The 22,020-nt window shown below is 43.6% G+C and overlaps 1 protein-coding gene across 1 annotated transcript in view; it reads left to right on the top strand.

Annotated features, from left to right (window-relative positions):
* LOC112546742 (rho GTPase-activating protein 42-like) overlaps positions 1-2,065 on the top strand; it is a 105,691-nt gene extending 103,626 nt beyond the window's left edge. Inside the window, exon 3 of the mRNA XM_075917088.1 lies at positions 464-2,065. Within this exon, the coding sequence (XP_075773203.1) occupies positions 464-564 (101 nt within the window). The 3' untranslated portion in view covers positions 565-2,065. The remainder of the gene's footprint in view (positions 1-463) is intronic.
* Positions 2,066-22,020: the final 19,955 nt, after the last annotated feature.

Genomic DNA, 22,020 nt, shown 5'->3' with positions numbered 1-22,020 from the left:
CCTACTGGGACAAAAACCCAAAGAGGACAATCTGTAACCATAAGAAAATGGATCCAATTATGGACTTTTTGCAGACTTAACATTGCATTCTGACTTCTGGCATTTTAACTTAATATTTCCCGTGCTCCTGTGCAGTAACTTTTCTCTGCACATTTACACAAGGAACAAAGGATTTTTCTTTGCTGAGGTGCCTTCCTTTGTTTATGTTTAAAGAATTCTCTCTTGCTTTGTAATAAATAGTTTTTCCTCATTTTAGAATCTTTTGATTGTTTTTAAGGATGTGAAAGGAGTGGAATTCTAGTTTTTGGCATAAGAGGATCCTTGGCCCTCTCCCTTGCTCTTACCTTTAGCTTATCCCTCTCTTCCCTACTTTGTAGATCTGTTTGTGAAAATGTATCATTGCTCCATTCAAATTAACAGAATTTCATGAGATTAATATTGAGTTGATCTTTCTGTTTCACAGCCCAGTCACTGAAAGAGTTTGCCCGGCTACTGATAGCTGTAGAAGAGGAGAGAAGACGACTTGTAAGTCTGATACAGTATACTGTGTTGTTAATTTTTTGAAAATACAAACATTTGCTTATAGGTCCTGAGAGAACATTCTGAGCTTCTCTGTGTTGCTAAAGCTGCAAGATGTTGTTGCAGTTTTGCTAATGAAACACTTGACTTAAAATATTGGTTTAATTTGGTTTGGTAACAGTTTTGCAGTAGTGCATCTGTTAAATTTGGTGTACTTTTGCTGTTTAGACTGCCAAGATCAGCCTCACTTGGTTGAAAGAGGCATAGCAAAGCTCTTTATCACAAATGGGAGCATAGTAAGGGTACTACTTTAAAAGTAGCTTCTTTACTATTATGAGAACACAGCCCATCCCAAATGGATACTGAAAGAAATAGCAACACCGTAGAAGAGAATAAATAGAATTCAGGTGAACATGACCCCTCTTATTTGTTTTAGAAAGGATTTTTTGAAAATGATGCTTTGAGAACTGTCCCTAGAAAACAGATCTTCAAACAGTTTAAAGTGTTATAGGTCCGGTGATTGCCGTGGAGCTATAATAATTTATCCACTAGCTGAGGATCTGCCCTTGAAGATTATACTTCCATTATTTTTGGTTTAATCTTGTCTATTTCTTCGTGGTGCTGTATAGATTTTTTTAAAATGACTTATGGAAATCCTACAAGATTTATGGAAGGGAATTTGATGCATTTTTTTCTTTTCTTTTGATGTCTTCTTTTCTTTTAATAAAAGTCCTGAGAAATGTTCTGTTTCCTGTTTTCAGAAAGCTTCAAATGCATTAATATGTTTATCTAATTTATTTATGGAAATAGCTAAGTGTAAAAATCACATTGGTAGTCAGGCCTATTTCTCCACACCTTCCTCATTTTGAATAGCCTGAGAAAAGTGCTAATGCTGTGTTTCAAAACTCAAGAACGCACTGACGAAAACCAGCCAGGAAATGGTTCTACTGTCCTGCAAAATCTTTGGAGATATATACAAAAATTCATTTTGCAATGGGACAGACAAAACAGTGGCCTTTTGGAATTTTTAGAGAGGGCTTGATAGACAATAACCCAGCTATCTGGACATTCACTTTTGGCACATGGAATAGTCAGGTTCCAAAGCTCAGATTTGAAGCAGGGACATGGAATTAAAGTTTCTTGTACCCCAGGTGAGTGCCCTGTACATTAGGGTATTGGCTGTTTTGGGTGGGTCCTCCTATTCAAGCTGTTCAACTTCATGTAAATATATACAAATATTCACTGGAGCAGGGAGTCGAAACTGAAACCCATATCCCAGATGAGTGCACTGTCCATTGGACCCAAGATACTTTCCCAATGAAAGTGGAAATAGACCATTTCCTGTGGAAAGTTTTATCATGTCAAGAAAGTAGGGTTTTACGATGAATGAACATTTTGTAAAAATATTCCCAATCAGTTCTGATGATGAGCAGCATTCCTAGGTTTTCAGACTTATGCATGAGAATTTAGTTGTGCAACTCCCAATAATGTTAATGGTTTTTTGTAGCCAAATTTTGTGACTCGTTTTAAAAATTATTTCCACCAAAAGTAGAATTTCAGAGTTATGAACACCTCATAGATCTAAAATGTTCATAACTTAGATCAAAACATTATAGTTATTCTTTCAGAAGCTTACAAATGAACATTGATTTGATACAGCTTTGAGGCTTTACTATGCAGAAATAAAATTTTGCTTTCCCTTTATATTCTGCTTTCCCTTTATTGTAGTACTGTTTGTTTGCTTTCTCCTCTTTGGTTTTTGCTGCTGCCTGATTATATTCTTTCAGTTCCAAATGGAGCTGTGTGGTTGTCTGGTCAACTCTGAGGTTCTACTATAATTCAATTTTTTCAAAATATCTTTGAACATTGATGCACATTTCCTCTAGCTCTGTACTGTCTAACCAGTTCTGAAGAGTAGCTACTATAGGGTATGCGTACACTAGGGACATTATTTCTTAATAACTTAATTTTAAATTATAACTCCCACAATAACTATTTTGAAATAGGGTGTCTACATTACAAGGCAGCATCGAAATAGTGCAGAATTATTTTGAAATAGCGTGTCCACACTGATTGAAGCCTGCATCACATTTAGAACCCCTGGAAGCAGTCTGGGGAGGGCACCAGGACAGTGGACACTTCCTGTAGCTTCTTGCTGAGGCTAGCTAACACACGTGCTTAAAGGGGCTCCTCCCTACAGCCGCATCTCTCACACACCACTTCTCCACTGCCTACCCCCTCGCGGGCCACCAAAAACGCTATATGCTCTGGTTGCCCTTGCAGATGCCACAGCACTGACATCATGGTGCCAGAGCTGATGCAAAGCAGTGCCAGGCTCATGGGCCTTGTGCTGCACATCATGGGGCAGTTGATCTACACTGCCCATATACTGATTCAAGACCATGAAGAGCATCCCAGACCAGGGGACCTCTTCACCTAAGCTCTGGCACTTCTAGTGCAGCAAATGATACTTAATCCCCTGGACACCATAGAATGTCGCTTCTGGAAGAGGGAGACCAGTTCCGACTGGTGGGATCGCATAGTCCTGCAGCGATGGGAGGATGAGCAGTGGCTCCAGAACTTCCACATGTGGAAGGCCACCTTTCTTGGAGGCCTGTGAATGGCTCATGCCTGCCCTCAGGCCATAGGACACTCCCATGAGGCCCGCCTTCGCCCTGCAGGAGTATGTCACCATCACCTTGTGGAAGCTCGCCATGCCGAACAGCTGCTGTTTCGTGGGTAACCAGTTTGGCATGGGAAAATTCATGGTTGGGGCCATACTCATGCAAGTAGTCAAAGTCATCCACACCATATTGTTGTGCAGAGTTGTCACTCTAGGGAACGTTGACCTAGTCATTACTGCCTTTGCCACTGTGGGCTTCCCCAACTGTGGGGGTGGGGTGGGGGCATAGACGGCACCCACATCTCCATCCTGGCCTCTGACCACCATGCCTTGGATCACAACAACAGGAAGGGGTACTTTTCGATGGTGCTGCATGATGATGTAAGGGAGCAGTTGACTACCCAGTAAGCAAAGGCTTATCAGGTAGTTGAGTTGGTTACTTGCATTCCCCGGGAGGAGGGAGCAGCAGCCGGTGCTGGGGAGAGCTGTCTTAAAAGACGGTTCCCCCCATCACTGTCTCCATGGTGCTGCCTGCTCCCCCCCAGCAGCACAGGGGGTAGGGGAGGCTGCCACATCCCGCAGAGCAGCCTCTGTCCACAGCAAACCCAGGCCCGCCACAGGCAGAGGCTGCTCCAGAAGCATCCACTGTCCACAGTGGCCTGGGCTGGCTGAAAGCAGAGGCTGCTATGGCAGCAATCCCTGTCCAGGGTGGGATGGCGGGAAGCTCAGCTCCCCACTGGACACCCCCACAATCCCCCACCCCTGCAGACAGGAGCTGGCCATGGACAAAGACTGCTCCAACCAGGCAAGCAGCTCAGCTCAGTCCCGGCTCATGTTGGTGTGGGATGTACCCCTGCTGAGACTCTGCAATTTAAATGTACTGCCTTCCCACATAGCTCTTAGTACATTTAAACTGCAGAGCTGCAGCGAGGGTAGGTCCTGTACCTGGCACAAGCTGGGACTGAGCCAGGCAGACTTCCCTTATCGACTAGTCGATTAAAAATTCTGTTGACCACTAGATTAAATACCCCCTTCTTAACATCCTTAGTGCTTCAGGCCCTGGTTGACCAGGATGTGGACATTCTGGTATGAAGGCAGGGAACTGGACTCGATGACCTCTCGAGGTCCCTTCCAGTCCTAGTATTCTATGATTTGTGTGGGGGAGCAGAGGCTGAATGGCTGGCCAGGGCTTACGAGCAACCGGACACCAGTGCAATTTGGTGAGCACATGAGGGGGCTGTAATCATCTGGGAGTCCTTGAGGTAGAGTTCCAGCCAGAGCCATCTGTGAAACTCTCCCCCATGCCTTTCCACAAAAGACCTCTGCATTGCCTCTGCTCCATGCCTTTCCTCTCCCACACCTCCCTTCCCCTGTCCTCCCTTTCCACCTTCACCCCTTCCCTGCAGACAAAATAAAGAAGCCTTTTTGCTTGTAAAAACAACTCAGAATTTTTATTTGGGGGTTATACAACAGGGGAGGTACTGGGTGGGGGGAAGAACCTGGAATGGGGGAGAGGAGAGAGGGTTTCAGAGATGGCGCTGGGAATGGCACCTGCCTCGGGTACTTTGGGAGGATTTGGTTGCCCATGAGGTCCCCTGGGGGGTGTCTAGGAGGAGAATCCAGGAGGGCAGGTGCGAGTGCTGAGAGTTGGGGGTGGGAGCCCACTCCATACACATGGCCACCAGCCACTTCCTGGACATTCTCCAGCCTGCGGCTCTTGTACATTTCAAAGGCAGAGATGCAGTGGGATAGGGAGTGTCCCCCTTATCAACTAATTGAGTAGTCAATGGAAATTCCATAGACTACTTGATTAGGTGATTAATCAAAATTTAACATCCCTAGTGGAAAGTCCTCAGAGTCTCTGCCAATCTGACCCAGGGGTAAATTCCATCCTGACATCAAACACGGTGATCAGTCAGAGCATGGGAAAGAATCCTCTGCAGAAACTCAGCACTCTCCCCATCTATTATCCCCTTTTCAGCCATTGGAGATTTTTTCTACTGGAAGTTGACGGTGGGCCACATTCCACTGTAAACAGTCCGGATCGTCCATCCTCTAGATAAACTTCTCAACTTCGGTCTGGAAGACAGTGAGGGTTTTCCCCTTCCTCACTGGTCCCCTTGGAAGGCTGTTTCAGAACTTTATTTCTCTTATGATTAGAAATCTTTGTCCGAATTTGAGCCCAAACATATTGATTGCCAGTTTATATCAATTTCTCTTGTGTCCATATTGGTTTTTAACTTAAATAACTCTTCTCCCTCCCTGGTATTCATTCTTCTGATGTATTTCTAAAGGAGTGCCAGGCCACATGCACAGACCAATGGACGGTACTTTTTAATTTTCTGTTTCTGGACACTTGGTGTGTGTGCATAAACACTCAGTGGAATATAGTGAGGGACCACACATCTCAAAGGACTTCCAGTTACAGGTTAGTAACCACCTCTTACAAAATACTGTCCATTGGTACCATGTGATACTGCATGACAACCTATATTTTCTTTTTAAAAGATAGATCTGTGCCTCTTGTAGTTTTGATGCTTGATTTTATTTAAAAATAGAGAACAGTCGCTCTACTTAGCTTTCTTTGTACTGTCAGGAAAATTAAGTGAATATAAGATTTTATTTGGCATGGGTATGGAATAAAGGTACCCAGACGTTGTCTGGGGCACAATCATTGCAGCAATTGTTCTCTCAGGCTGTACGATAGAAATACTTATTTTGTTTCAGATGATATGATGATAAAATTGATTAGTAATTGTGAAGTGTATAGATGCCGTGGCCATGGAGATAATTTTATGACCAAGAGGACTTAATCTGATTTCATTATAGAAATTTAGTTTCCTTTTTCTGAGCAGAGGTAAACTTAAGCATATGCTTAAATGTTTTCTGTACTAAGTTCTATATGTACTGGCTAACTAATGTAATAATAATTTAAGTAATCATACAGTAAGTTGAGTGAGTTTTCATGATTCATAGCCCCGACAGTAGTTTTCCTCTGGGTAAACATTTAATGCAAAACTCCTTTATTCACCGGTGTTTAGGGTCTACAGTATACTTTGTACATTTTACCAATACACCTCTATTCACTTAGTGTTTTTCACGTATGTTAGTTTAATGCACAGCTTATAAAACAAGTGAATAGCTTAAAAAGAACATGAGGTCAGATTCTATTCTATTTTCATTGAAGTTAATCATAAAATAAGGAAAACTCATTTTAAATTGAGAAAAAAGTGACACATTCCGGAAATAAATGTAAAATTCAATGAAGGGATTTTTATGTATCAAAAGATTAACCATCTCCAGATATATTCATCTACTTTGTCTCTTTGTTTTCCTTTCTCTTAGAAATAATTATGCTATCTGGAAAAAACCTCCCATTTAAATTGGGAAATTATTAGCCCAGGAAGAGGTTTGTAATGGATTTTATCATTCTCAAGAGGAAATGAGAAAAATTGGCTCTGAATGTTCATCTGTTGTAAATCAGAATTTGCCATTTTAAAATATCAGTGTTATGTGCAGTGTTAAATTGAATATAAAATTATAGTGCAAAGTATTTTTTCCTCTGTCAAGGAGTGAACTGGGAGGAAGAATAAAGGTGAATGTTAAGAATTTATCAGCTTACCAGTTCACCACATGTTGAATTATTTCTTTAAACTGGGTCCTGCATGAATAACTTTACAAAATACTTTAAAGATTCTTGTAAGGTGATCCTGTAGGAGGAGAGAGAACAATAAAGAGAAATGAAGGTTTTATTTCTAAAACTGGTTAATCTTTCGTAGTACATAAAGCTGCCTTCACTGGTTTTTATCCCCCTTTCCAAATGAATCATATCTTTTTGTCTTAAAACCTTCCTGGTATCTCTAGTTTATGATTGGCTCTTCCCATAAAGTGTTTCATATAGGTAGGATACTACATAAAAATGAAATTGTATTTTTATGATTCTATGTAGGCTAAACAAATGAAAGGTTAGTGGAATAGAGAATCAGAATATATGGTTCTGATTCGTGCAATGGAATCTGTTAGTATGGCACCACAGGGCCTTCTGTAGATTCATAAGCTGTGTCAGCAGATTCCAGTGCAGGAACATGAGCTTTATCTGAAATTTCCCCCTTATGCAGAATCCTAGAATCATAAGGTTGGAAGAGACCTCATGAAGTCATCGAGTCCAACCCCCTGCTAAAATCAGGACAATTCCCAAGTAAATCATCCCAGCCAGGGCTTTGTCAAGCCAGGATTTAAAAACCTCTAGGGATGGAGATTCCACCACTTCCCTAGGTAACCCATTCCAGTATTTCACTACCTTCCTAGTGAGATGGATATTAGGCAAAACTAACCTAGATCTCCCCCACTGTAACTTGAAACCATTGTCCCTCATTCTGTCATCTGTTACTACTGAGAACAGCCTCTCTCCATCCTCTTTGGAACCCTCCTTGAGGTAGTTGAAGGCTGCTATCAAATCCTCCCTCACTCTGTAGATTACATATGTTCAAATCCCTTAGCCCAAGGGTGGGCAAAAGGGCCTCCGCGGGCCGGATCTGGCCTGCGGAGGTCCTGCTGCTCCCCCACCCCCAGGCCAATTAGGACCTTGGGGCGGGGGGGCACACAAAGTTTCCTCCGCCCAGACAGAAGCACATAGCACTTTGAAGTGCTGAGTGCTCCTGGCAGGGCGGGAGGAGATTTCATGTGTTCCCCTGCCCTCAAGAACTGATTGGCCTAGGGGTGGGGAGTGCACAAAGCCCCCTCCCGCCCTGCAAGGAGCACTTGGCACTTTGAATCAGAGCGTGGGGGTGGGGAGTGCACAAAGCTTCCTCCACCCTGCCCAGGGCAGGGGTAGGGCAGAGGAAACTTTGCACGTTCCTCCTACCCCCAGGCCAATCAGGTCTTGGGGGCGGGGGAGCGTGTGAAGTCTTCTCCCACCCTGCCAGGAGTGTGTGTTACTTCAAAGTGTTACGTGTTCCTGGCAGGGCGGAGGAAACTTCATGCTCTTCCCCTACCCCCAGACTCTAATTGGGCTGGGGGTGGGGAAGTGTGCAAAGCCTCTTCCTGCCCTGCCAGGGACATGGGTGCTTAGTGGGAAGAGGGGGGCAAAGGGGCTTCCCCACTCCCAGACCAATCATGATCTGGGGATGGGGAAGCCCAGAAGCATCCTTGCCCAGCCCTGCCCCTTCCGTTTTTGGCCCTGCCCCTTCTGGGGCGGCCCAGGGCCACCCCTGCCGTAGCCTCTGCATGAATCATGTGCTCCAGCCCTCTTAATTATTTGTATTGCCCTCCCCTGGACTCTGTACAGTGCATCCACATCCTTTCTGTAATGGCGTGCCCAGAATTGGACTCAATATTGCAGATGTGGCCTCACTCATGCTGAATAAAGAGGACTAATCACTTCCCCAGATCTTCTGGCAGTGCTCCTGCCAATGAACTCAATATGCCATTAGCCTTCTTGGCTACAAGACACACTGTTGACTCATATGCAGCTTCTTATCCACTGTAATCCCCAGATCCTTTTCTGCCTCTGTAATTTCCATTTGAATCTATCTGACAAATTGGGTTTTACCGAATAAAACGTATGCCTTATAATGCAGGGGTGGGGAACCTAAGGCTCAGGGGCTGGACGTGGCCCCTGGCTTGCCTGGATCTGGCCCCTGAGAGGAGCTCACACTGGCACTGCAGCCTGTCCCTCCCCGCTAGGGCTAGAGCACACTGCAGACTGTCCCTCCCCGCTAGGGCTAGAGCACACACAAGCCTGGGATTCCCTAGGCTGTGGTGTGTGAGGGGAGTATAGGGAGTGTATTTCTGCTTTTCGGTCAAGGGTTACGTCGGGGGGGAGGGTTGTTTTGTTTCTCACTTGTGTGTCCCATGACTGATTTTTCTGTGGGTCAGCAGCCCCTGACCCAAAAAAGGTTTCCTACCCCCTGCCCTAATGAATCTGTTAGTCACTAAGATAGCACAGGACCCCTTGGTTTTGTAAATACAGACTAACATGGCTACCTGCTGAAATAAAATCAAGAGTGTGTCAAAAATTCTGGGCTGGATTAACTCTTCTCAGAGCCCAGAGCTATTAGATTTTGTGAGGTCCCCTAAGCTTTGGGGTGGCACCAAAATGACAGGTTCAGAGTGTGGGAAGGGATTGTGATTGAGGGTGTGGGCTCTGGGGTAAGGATGTAATAGTATGTCTGATTAACCGATAAGCAAAAGCTTATCCGTTAATGCTATAGACTGCACGCATTCCCACACCCCCACACACACACCAGTACATTTTTTAGCAGGCTAGCCGGCAGCCTGGCTCAATCCTGGCTTGCGCTTGGTCTGGGACCTACCCCCGCTTCGGCTCTGCATTTAAAATGTATGAGGAGCCAGGCCAACAGGCAGCCCAACCCAGTTCTGGCTTGCACCGAGTCCTGGAGATCATCCCGCTCCTTCACCCAAACAGGGGTTTCTGCCATCCTGTGCTGCTGCCTCTGTATCACAGGCAACAACACGGGGCAACAGGCAGCTGGTCCGCAAGGAGAGCTGGTTTTCAAAACACCTCCCCTTGCAGACCAGCTCCCGCCTGGCAACCCTGCTGCTGCCTCTGAAACAGAGGCAGCAACATGGAGTGGCAGAGGTCTCCTCAGGAGTGGGGTTGGAATGCGCTAGCTGCGGGCCATGCCCCGGGAACTACAGAATATTCAACTAACCAATAAGAATTCATTAGGTTAATCGACTATTTAATGAACTGATATTAGCATCCCTACTCTGGGGTGAGTCTGGGGATGAAGCAATTGATGCCAAGGAATTTGGAATGTGTGAGAGGGCTGAAAGCAGGAGGTGGGGATGCAGGTTTGGGAGGCAGGGTATGGGAGGGAGCTGAGGGAAGAATGTGGGAGTGCAGAGTGTGGGAAGGAGTTAGGGTGCAGGAGAGGGCTTTGGGCAGAGGTTGGGAGTGCAGGCTCTTGGTGTGAATTAGAGGGTGGCGTTATTGGATATGGTGGGGTTAGGGTGTGGAGGGAGCTCAGGGATGGGGCAGGGGGTTGGGTGTGTGGTTTGCTTTCCTGGAGAAGCTTCCTTTTGGTGGCTCATGGTGGCTTATGCTGACTTATGCCACAGTGAGGAATGGGGGCAGATATCTCTGTGGGTGTTTCTACACTGCCACCCTAGTTCGAACTAGGGTGGCTAATGTAGGCATTCGAAGTTGCAAATTAAGCCCGGGATTTAAATATCCCGGGCTTTATTTGCATCTTGCCGGGCGCCGCCATTTTAAAATCCCCTTTAGTGTGGACTCCGTGCCCGCGGCTACACGCGGCACGGAGTAGGTAGTTCGAATTAGGCTCTCTGTTCGAACTACCGTTACTCCTCGTGGAACAAAAAAGGGAAACTCTTCAAGAGTCTCATGCCTGACCTGAAGTTTGTTAGGCAGCTGCCTGGGCTGCAGCCACTGAAACCCCCTTTCTTAATCCAGCCCTGCACATAAACTTTGTCTTTAAAAATACTGATTTGTACTTTGTTAGTTTTTCTGGATGTTGCCTGAACCCCTGCTGTAATAATTGTTGTGGTAGGAGCAAGAGGTCCCAATCAGGCTCCTGGTCCAACTGGGCTAGCTTCTGAGCAACCACTTGGTCAGAGACTCCACTCCTTACAAGCTAACAAGCTTTTGAGGAAACAAGGTGTATTATGTTGAGGATGTATATTTGTGGTCGCTCTGCTGGAAAATGTTCACAGAATTCGGCAAGACAAGTAGGCTGTGTCTAGACTGGCCAGTTATTCCGGAAAATCAGCCGCTTTCCCGGAAAAACTTGCCAGCTGTCTACACTGGCCACTTGAATTTCCGCAAAAGCACTGACTTCCTACTCTAAGAAATCAGTGCTTTTTGCGGAAATACTATGCTGCTCCCATTCGCAAACTTTTGCGCAAAAGGGCCAGTGTAGACCGCTGAGATTTGTTTTCTGCAAAAAAGCCCCGATCGCGAAAATGGCAATCGGGGCTTTTTTGTGCAAAAGCATGTCTAAATTGGCCACGGACGCTTTCCCGCAAAAAGTGCTTTTGCTGAAAAGCATCTGTGCCAGTCTAGATGCTCTGTTTCGAAAATGCTTTTAACGGAAAACTTTTCTGTTAAAAGCATTTCCGGAAAATCATGCCAGTCTAGACGTAGCCGTAGATTACTGATGAAACGATTGTAGAAAAGGCTGAGCCAGCTGCCTAACAAACTTCAGGTCAGGCATGAGACTCTTGAAGAGTTTCCCTTTTTTGTGTGCCTCTGCATAACCATGATGTCAAGTATCAGAGGGGTAGCTGTGTTAGTCTAAATCTGCAAAAGCGTCGAGGAGTCCTGTGGCACCTTATAGACTAACAGAAGTGTTGGAGAATAATCTTTCATGGGCAAAGACCTGCATGTGACAAAGTGGGCCTTTGCCCATGAAAGCTTATGCTCCAACACTTCTGTTAGTCTATAAGGTGCCACAGGACTCCTTGCCATTTTTGCGTAACCATGGTTGGTCAGTGGGAGGCCAAAAAGAAGGTGATCGCTATAACATGACAAAAAAATCTTATCTGGGACATAGCTATGTTAGCTAGGTTGGATAGGGAGGTCTACGTTGGATATTAGGAAAAACTAATTCACTAGGAGGGAGGTGAAACACTGGAATGAGTTAGCTAGGGAGGTGGTGGAATCTCCATCCCTAGAGGTTTTTAAGTCTCAGCGTGACAAAGCCCTAGCTGGGTTAATTTAGTTGGGATTGATCCTGCTTTGGGCAGGGGACTGGACTTAATGACCTCCTGAGGTCTCTTCCAGCTCTGTGATTCTAAGAACATTGTTGTGACTATAGTAGTCCAGTGTTACGACTTTTTATGGAGAAGCTTGTCATGTTGTTTTACACCTTCCTTTTAATTCTGTGAAATGTGCAAATCACCCTTAAAAGACAATATTGCAACACTAAATGCTCAATGTATAGGACTATAGAATAAAAGATGTTAGATTTGTACATGAACATTTAACTTGTCAGCATTTTAATTTTCTTTAGTATTGTATTTTATACGACTATTATGTAATGGCAAGTACTAACAAGCAAGTGTATGTGAATCACACTTTCATGTTGAAAGTCAGGCATTCATATCACACTTTTACATCTTGTCAGACACTTTAATAATTGCATATTTAACTCATTATGAGGAAAGTAAATAGTTTTGTATATATGAACACAAAGAAGTACCTGGTATGTTGAAGAGGTGTTGTAGCTGAACATGTATATTAATGACTTTAATTTTCAATAAAATGATTTGTTACGGAGGGACACCCGAGCAAACTTCTATTTTACTAATTTTACGTTCAGAAATAAAAAATAATTTAGAAGCCCATTTCTTTTTTTAACTAGCTAATGAAACAATGCATAAAGAACAACACGATTAGCAAAGATTTTTAGTTTGATATATTGGAGTTTAGGATGAAAGAAAACATGTATCTTACAGAAGGGAGAGATTCTGGCATTTAAAGTTGTGCTGTTTTAATTGGCACTTGAATAGAGCAGTAACTGCTATCCTTAAGTTTCTTTTGTCTCCTTTAGTCTTTCATTTGCTGTCAGGAAGACTAATTAGCAGGCTCCGAAAAATTAAAAATCAATTTTTCACTTTCTATAGTATACAACCTTAGCAGGGTATCCATCCTGTCATACCGGGAAGAATCTTGACTACAGGTTGAACTTCTCTGGACTGACATTCTTGGGACCTGACTGGTACTGAACAAGAGAATTTGCTGAACCACAGGAGGTCAATATTGTCCAGCAGCATTGCAAACACTTCCAGTGCTTACTGGGCTCTTAGAAGACATTTAAATGAAAATTAGAACTAAATAACAGCACAGAACAATGAGAGCCAGGACTGATGTCTATAAACAAACTTTATAAGATTATGGGAAACTTGGCCACACCCATGATAAGTGGACATCTGGCTAACTAAAATCATGCTGGGCCACTGATTTTGCTGACCTGAAAATGCCAGACTAAAGAGGTTCAACCTATATTTCCAAGAGCGTTAGTTTCTGCAAATTGTCCATCCTTATTAATAAGAAATCTTAATTTATCTGTACTGTTTTTCCACTGACATATGGAACTTATGAAATAATGGCTTCCAATTCCCAATGAATCATAACAGAATGCGAGAGTTGCAATAATTTAGTTTCATGTGAGTACTTTGTTTATTTCTGTGGAATTCATTTTAAATAATTTCTTTCCACTTTATGAACTTTACTGTTGGTGTCTATGGTGTGTTTCTGGTCGGTAAATGATAGACATCATGGATGTAAGATATTCATTCATTATTTAAGCTTCCCTTTTCTTTTGATGTTGTTATAATTTATAACAAATAGTGTTTTATTTACTCCTATTTCATTTATAATTCTTTCCTTCCCCCCTTTTTGTGGGATTAATGTTATGTTTACACAAGAACAGTAGGTTGGTTCATGTGGCTGATTTCTGCATGCAACTCCTCATTCATTAATTCCTTTGACAATTGAACTAGTGATTAGATTATATTGTGTTGTCAGGGTAAACCTCTGATTATTTCTGAAAGGTTACCAGATGCTAATGCAGAAGATTTCCCTAATTGTGAAATTCCTTGCCATTTACCCATCAATCCTACGATCTTGGAATGCAGATGAATGTGTGTGTGTGTGTGTGTGTGTGTGTGTGTGTGTGTGTGTGTGTGTGTGTGTGTGTGTGTGTGTGTGTGTGTGTGTGTGTGTGTGTGTGTGTGTGTGTGTGTGTGTGTGTGTGGAGGGGGGGATATGGCTTTCCACTTTGATGTTAGAAATTACAGAATAGAAGACAGATCTGATTTAGCAGGACAAGCATCCATTTAGTTAGGGATCCTGTCTTTGGCAATGGGCAGCATGAGATACTTCAGGGAAAGGTGCAAATAACCCTATGGTGGAGAATTATGGAATAATCTCCCCAAAGGGTGAAGCTTCTTCCTAACTCCTTTAGTGGCTGATGGATAATCTTCATCTTCTTAATGTCTGCACAACTTGGTCTCCGGTCGCATCACCAGAGTTAATCCATGGTTGTATCATTAGCTTCCTCCATTCAGGCCAAATACTGATGAGGGTGGGCAATGTGAGTGCTGATCCATACCTCCCATAATCTTTATGCTTCGGGGCTTTTGGCAGCTTAAAAAGTAAATAAAAAACCCCTACCTGTGAATGTTCTCATTAGGCTGCTATAACTACACTGATGCAAGAGACCTGCTGGCATCTCTATCCCAGCAAGGGAAAGGCTTTGGGTTATTCATCAATATCAAGAACTGCACTTGACAAAGTAAATGAATTATTAAAAGCAGTTGTCCATGCATCGGTGCATAACAGCAGGCACCACAGGGTAGAGCATATCCCAGAATAGTAAAGTGAGCCCTATATTTGACACAGCCTGCTGTTTCTGTCTGAAGGTTATTTACTGTTCTTTCCATACACACTGCGTGTGTTGCTCAGCATTAAAAGTGGAAAATGCCACCTACTAGCAACCTGAGACTGTAAAGCACACATCTGGCATTGGATTTAACCAAAAAAAAGGTCTATTTATTAAAGTAACTAAGATATTGTAGTCTATGGTAATGCTCCAAAATATTCTACTATTGATTTCTGTGCTCATCACTTCTCATTCTGCCTGTGTATCATGAATTCAATTCTTAATTGCTAGGAATTGGCTTACAAACGTACAGCTACATGTGAAGCTGCAACAAGAACCAAACAATTACTCTTGAGGAAATTAGTTTTATTTCTGTAAGATCATTAGATTTATAAAAGTGCTTAAGGAAGAACACACGGTGAAGTAAGATTTCATAGTTAGCACCTCGTTAAAGGCCTAAACACATTTTCTGTAGGGTATACCGTGCACTGAGCAGCTAGTTGAACCTAAATTTTGTAGCAAGAACCCTAGAGTTTTTGTGGGAGACTGGAATTTTAGATAGTTTCATTTAAATAATTGAGTTTTTTATTGAGCTCACCATGAAAGTGAATAGTAAATCCAGTACTGAATTATTCTGTTAGTTTGATATTAAATTTATTTTACTATGCCCCTAGCATTTTCATTTTCATTGCTACGGCCAATTTTTTAATTGGCTGGAGGTATGGGAATTTTGGTTTTGGCATCAGATACAGCAGAGTAGCACAGGGGTTGGATTCTTTTGCATAGGATATCGCAATGAAATTGGTATTGATGAGACCTCCACTGATCTGGCAAATTCCCTTTTTTAGCTAAGGTCAGTTTGTTTGCTGCTTGGGAACAGAACCAAACCTGTCAGTAGCAACAAGAGCATGCCTCACCTCCTAAACTTCCTTCCAGTTTTTTGATGCCTCACTGTAGTTAGCATCTTAAGTAGACCTCTGAGCTGCAGAGCTGTTCTGAGAGGAATTCCAAACTTTATTTTAAATGTAACTGACATTTGGGCTCCGAAATATCTGCATAATTTCTAGTGCAGGTTGAACCTCCTAAATCTGGGATTGTCTGGTCTAGCAGCATCCTGACAGACCACGGATGTGGCAAGAGCAGAGAGCCCTGGTGACCAGGAGTGTGAACCAGCTGGGAGCCCGGTCCCTGGGGAACCCCAGTCAGGCAGGACAGCTGTGGCACTGGGGAGCCCCATCCCCGGGTGGGTTGGATAACAGCGGGAGCTGGAGGCTCAGTCCCATGGGAGCTCTGATTGGGCGGGGCAGCATCAGGGCAGCCAGTGAGCCCCGGCCCTGAGGCATGACAAAAGCTGGGAAGCAGGCCAGCCTCGTCCCTGGGAAGCTCTGGCAGGGCAAAACAGAGGCGGGACAGCTGGTGAGATCCATTGCTGGGGATTCCTGACTGGGTGGGGGAGAAGCAGGGCCACAGCAGCTGGAGAGCTCCGTCCCTGGGGAGTCCCAGCAAACCAGAGGCAGAGGGCTGGAGCCCAAGTCCAAGCCCTGCAGGCTGGAGCCCAGTGGCAGTGTACTAAAGGAGAGCCAGCCTCAGGGAGGGGGAGCATCCTGGGAGGCCTGTGGCAGCGGACCTCCCCTGATCTGGCAAATTCCCTCTTTCAGCTCAGGTCAGAATTCCAGGGTGCTGGACCATGGAGATCCATCCTCTACATACTCAGGTTTGCGGGACTGTTCTTCCACGATTAATGTCAAACTCGAGTGGTTGAAAGAGCACTGGTAGTCATAGGGATGGGAAGTTATGTTAGGCAGCCACATGGCCAGTATTCACCAATTTCCATCTGTCCATCATCTGACATTAACCAATATCATTTTCTGAAAGATGTCTTCTTTATGTCTCTGCGGAAAAGGAAAATTGAACCATAGCAGAGCTTTGATTGGATTCAGAGGGAGCACATGGCTCTCCTAGGTAATATTGTGTGCAATGGTGTACATCTCACTTCACGTGCCCTTGCTTTATGTGTGTGTCACTTTTGTAATACAGATAGGAAAAATTTACGTGGATGGAAACAAGCAGAATCTGTTAACCCTGTGCATGGGTAACAGTAAACAAAAGTTAGGTTGGACATTAGGAAAAACCTCCCATCTGTCAGGGTGGTGAAGCACTGGGATAAATTGCCTAGGGAGATTGTGGAATCTCCATCATTGGAGATATTTAAGAGCAGGTTAGACGGACATCGATCAGGATGGGCAATAATTTTTGCAGGGGGGACACTTCATTATCTTTGGTTTATGTTTGCAGGCCAGCTATGCTCCCCCTGGAATGGGCAGAGCCTTGAGTGGGAGGGGTGGTTCTCTCTAGGTGCCATGTGTCCCTGGTGATGGAAGATGACTTTGCATCCTCCCCAGCCCCCAGGCCAATCAGGACCTGGGGTTGGGGAGTGTGCAAAGTCATTTGCTGTTCAAAACAGCTGATAGCTCCCTTTAGGCATTGCACACCCCTGGCAGGGGGAGGGAGCTGCCAGCCACTTTGTACAGCGAATGACTTCCTACACTCCCCCAAGTCTGGGTCTGGATTGGCCTGGGGGCAGAGGAGTGGCAGGGTAGAGTGCAGGCTGGATCAAATGGCTTGGTGGGCCAAATCTAGGCAGTGGGCCATATCTTGCCTACCAGGGGACTGAACTTGATGGATTCTTGAGGTCCTTTCCAGTTCTAGTATTCTTTGATTCTATGAAAATGTCTCATGGGCCACTCAGCTGGAGTACTGTGTCCAGTTCTGGGCGCCACATTTCAAAAAAGATGTGGAGAAATTGGAAAGGGTACAGAGAAGAGAGACAAGAATGATTAAAGGTCTAGTTTGGAAAAAAGAAGATTAAGGGGGGGACATGATAGCGGTTTTCAAATATCTAAAAGGGTGTCACAAGGAGGAAGGAGAAAATTTGTTCCTCTTGGTTTCTGAGGACAGGACAAGGAGTAATGGGCTTAAAGTGCAGCAAGGGAGGTTTAGATTGGACATTAGGAAAAAATTCCTAATTGTCAAGGTGGTTAAATATTGGAATAAATTGCCAAGGGAGGTGGTGGAATCTCCCTCTCTGGAGATATTTAAGAACAGGTTAGATAGACATCTGTCAGGGATGGTGTAGATGGAGCTTGGTCCTGCCTTGAGAGCGGGGGGCTGGACTCGATGACCTCTTGAGGACCCTTCCAGTTCTATGATTCTATATAGAACCTGATGGGCTGCAGGTTGTCCCACCATTGCTGTAAATTATGTCTCATTTTGGATGTCCATTTTTAAAGGATAGTCTTACTTCCTGTCTAGTGAAAATTCCTATGTACCTAATGTCTGGCCCTCAGGACAATGCAATGAAAAAATTATCTGTACTTACCTGAAAATTTCTTTTTAGTGTAAGAAGGCCTACGAATCATGCCAACTTTGGGTACACGAGGGATTCCTTATGATCTGCAACTGTAGTTATTATGCTTTTTTAGAGTATATATAAATGCATCAGTAATTTAGGAAAATAGGATGCAGTAATTCTGCCTGTGGAATTTTTCTCAACTGGAAATGATGCTGGGGAGAGGGAAATTATTCTTCTCCTGCCAGTGAGTAACAGCTCTGGATTAACAATCTGAAGTATTCATTGCAATGGATCTAATGATGTCATTACTTCAGGCAAGTACAGATGTATGCTTATAGTGAAAATGTCACCATTAGGCTTCATAACCAACCCTAGATCTGGCCAAAATGAAGGATTTCTGGTTTTCAAGAAATGCAGTGAGTTTGAAAGCTGACTTGGTTCTGAATTGGAACTAATCTGCATTTTACAAAATTTCTTGAAACCAGAAATCTGGGAAAAAATTATTTTCGAAACATTGACATGTATTTCTAGAACTACAGGCAGTCCCTGGGTTACGTACAAGATAGGGACTGTAGGTTTGTTCTTAAGTTGAATTTGTATGTAAGTCGGAACTGGTACATATTGTAGGGGAAACTCTAGCCAAACATTTCTCCAGAGCTCAGTTTTATTCTCCCACACCTCATTCCCCTCAGTCCTTTATTCTCAAGCTGAGGTGTTTGCTGAAAAAAGCCACTCTGCGTCTCCCTAGTCTGCTGGGGGCGCTAGCTTTGCGTCTCCCTGGTCTGCTGGGGGGAAGCAGCTAGTGCGGGGTTGCCTCACCCCGTTTGTAAGTAGGGATCTGATGTAAGTCGGATCCATGTAACCCGGGGACTGCCTGTATATCTACTTTCCAAAACCCAGAAGCTGCTGAGTGCTATTAGCAGAGACGAAACTGACAAAAGCTTCATCTAACTTTGAAATTTCAAAGCGCACTTGGGGCAGTGCTTTAAAGTGCAGTATGGCCACAGGAGGACCGCTGGAAGAGAGGTCTTCCAGCGCTTTAGGAAACCACTTCCATGAGGGGAGTACCTCACTGGTGCTTTACAGCACTGTAACTTGCTGTACTTGCAGTGTGCTTTTTTTCTCACCACTGAGTCAGAAAGGTGGTGCAGTGCAGTAAAGTGGCAATGTAGACTTAGTCAAAGACTTCCAAGCAAATGGTCTGGTAGCACTTTATTGACTAACAAAACATGTAGATAGTATCATGAGCTTTCGTGGGCAACTTCTTCAGATGACCGGAGTTATGATTAGAGGATAAGAAAACTTGAACTAAATAGGAGAAGGAAAGGGGGGAGGGAAAAGAAAGATGTTCTGTCACCCACCCCCCTACCTCTATGCATAAAATATCTGGAGAAAGGGTATTAAACCTGAGTAGATAAAAATCAAAGTCGGTGGCTTTCAACTCAGCAGCAGATGTTCTCTCAGCTTCTAAGCACCCTGCTGTGGAGCTAGGATTGAAGCCCTGGTTAGAGCCAGAATTCCCAGGGATGTTTGGGCTGTACCTGGAAGACTGAGGTCCTAGGCCTTAGGACCAGTGCATAGGATGAGGTTCTGTCTGCCAGATCGCTCTCTACTGAGACGCTTCTGTCATTTTCACTTCCCAATGTGACTTTGGCTAGCCTTCCAAGTTAGCAGCTAGGCAACCTATTGTTTTGATTTTCCTAGTGTGTTTTGTTTTGATTTGGTGGTTTTTTTTCCCCAGAATTGAAATTTTCTCCCCAAAAATGTTGGTTACACAAAACGGGCATTTTTTTGGTCAAAAATATCATCCTGACTAATTTTTTGAACTGCATTCAGTCTGTACCTTACTGAAATGAAATGAAACCGGAAAAGAGAGTGTGTACCCTGCAACCCTGCTGCATTAATTCTAAAATATTTCACACCTGGAAGGATTTCTTGGCAAATACAAGGCTAGATGCCACATTTCTGAAGTGAGGAAGAATTTTACTGCTAATTCTGTTTTTGAAGAACTGGGGATAAACTAGATTTTTGTAACCCTAACAGTGATTCTGGGTTTATGGTTAAATCTGACATAATACTATTTGTAAATTCAGCTGATATGAATGTTCATCAACAGTGTGTATCAGTATGTGTGATTAATCACTGTTTGTTTTTAATTTGATCAACAACCCTGGAGACCCTCCCTGCTCTGCCTTAACCAGAGTCTAAGGGCTTGTCTACACACATAAGTTACTGCAGTGTAACTTTCTCACTCGGGGGTATGAAACCAAAAATATCCTCTCCCTCCCTGTGAGTGTAGCAAATTCCAGAGTTGCAAAGCGCCAGTGTAAACAGGCTTCCAGCACTATTAGTTACACCCCTCCTGGAGGTGGTTTATCTACAGTGTTGGGAGAGCTGTTGCCATTACCACACTGTAAACTCTGCAGGGTAGACAAAGCCTAAGTCAAACAGTTTTGACATGCAGAAACACTTAGGCGGTATCCTGAATCTCATGAGTTGAAAACTCCAATTTACTCTACCAACTATTGTCAGGACAAAAATCTGCATTAAACCGAAAATGGAAAGTTTAGTGACAATAAAATAAATATTTCAGTCCAAGTTAATTGGTGGTTATTAAATTCAATCTGTGATGCTTAGTCACAGAACATTTCTTACTGTCTGCAGAAGCTATTTGTATTCTACATTTTGTAATTCAAAGGAATTAACAAATGCCTTATGAATCTTTGTGCAATCTTCCCTTGGAGAACTATTTGTCCTGTACGTCACTGTTTGGCAGTATCACCTGTTTTAGGGGGGTCAGAAGAGAGAGAAAATACAATAAATAATGTACTCTCTCTGTCCCTCATCCCTTTGTTGGCAGCCTATTGGGTTAGGCGCTATCCTTCTTGCTGTCTTTCTGCTTCATTGAATTATAAAAATGTGCATGTGCTTGGTGATTTTTTTTTTTAATAGCACGGAGAATTTAAAAGACAATACATACATTCCAGAGTGGTAAAAATAAACAAGTTTATTGCATCTTCTCATTGAACACTTTCACAGGCTGGTTATGTTAAATTATTTTAAATTAGGAAGGCATTTTTAAACAAAGGTATGTGAGAGTTTCTCAAACGGGGAAGAAAGAAATAAGGACCAAAAAAATTGGACAACCTGAGCCCACAAGGTGTTAACTGAATGTTATTAACCTGTACTCGAATATGATAGTGCACTCATTTCAGATTCCTTTCTGAAATAATGGTAAAGTATGGACTCAAAGTCCAGAGCTGCAGAAAAATCGATGTTTAGGGAAGTTAATTTCCAGCAAGCATGATACCACAGCTCTTCACACCCAGTGAATTTCTCTCTATATGCTGATAGTCTGCTCCCCACTGCCTTCCTTACCAGCTCTGATACATCAGAGCATCTACCCCATGTCGCCTTTCCTGGCTCTGACACTACAGTGTCTTGCCTATGGCCCTTTTCCCTACTCAGTGTTCCCATTCCCCCTTAGCAAAATACGGTTCCTCCCCCTACTTCCTTTGTGATATCAGTCTATATGGTAAAACTCTGGTTAAGGTGTAACTAATCAAAATTAATCATTTTACTGAAATGTAACTAATCCTAATGTATTGTAACATGATCATCTACCCAATTATATCTCACCGCCTTCATTGGTTTACAACCAGCAAAATTAATTAATTATACAGCAGACAGAAGAAATCAAAGAACCAGACAGAGACCATACAAGTAAATAGGGTGACCCATATTTCCCTATGCTTAATCCAAGACACCCGATAAAATTACTTGTATTCAAATGAGTGATTGCTGTTGAAATCAGAACTGTTCAGAACAAACATTCAAATTAACATCAAGTTGACTGAGCCCCTGTTAAAAAGATACTGTGTAACTGAAGCCTTGGTATTTACCTTATCTTAAAGGCTTTAGGATTCACACCGGGAGAGGACACTCATGTACACACATACTCCTGTATACCTCTCTCCCATGGGGGGTGGTGCCCTGCTTATATGATCCAGCCATTCCTCCCTGGCACACTCTGCCTTCAATGCCTCACTGGGCTCCCTGGGTGAACCGTTCTCTCCTAGTAACCTGGCACTGTGTCTTCCCAAGGCAACACGTGGGTAACGGTAATGCAGGGTCACAGCCCTCACCTCCAGATTTCTACT

Source organism: Pelodiscus sinensis, unplaced genomic scaffold (assembly GCF_049634645.1).
Source record: "Pelodiscus sinensis isolate JC-2024 unplaced genomic scaffold, ASM4963464v1 ctg79, whole genome shotgun sequence".
NCBI lineage: Eukaryota > Metazoa > Chordata > Testudines > Trionychidae > Pelodiscus > Pelodiscus sinensis.
This window is presented reverse-complemented; position numbering and strand designations above follow the sequence as displayed.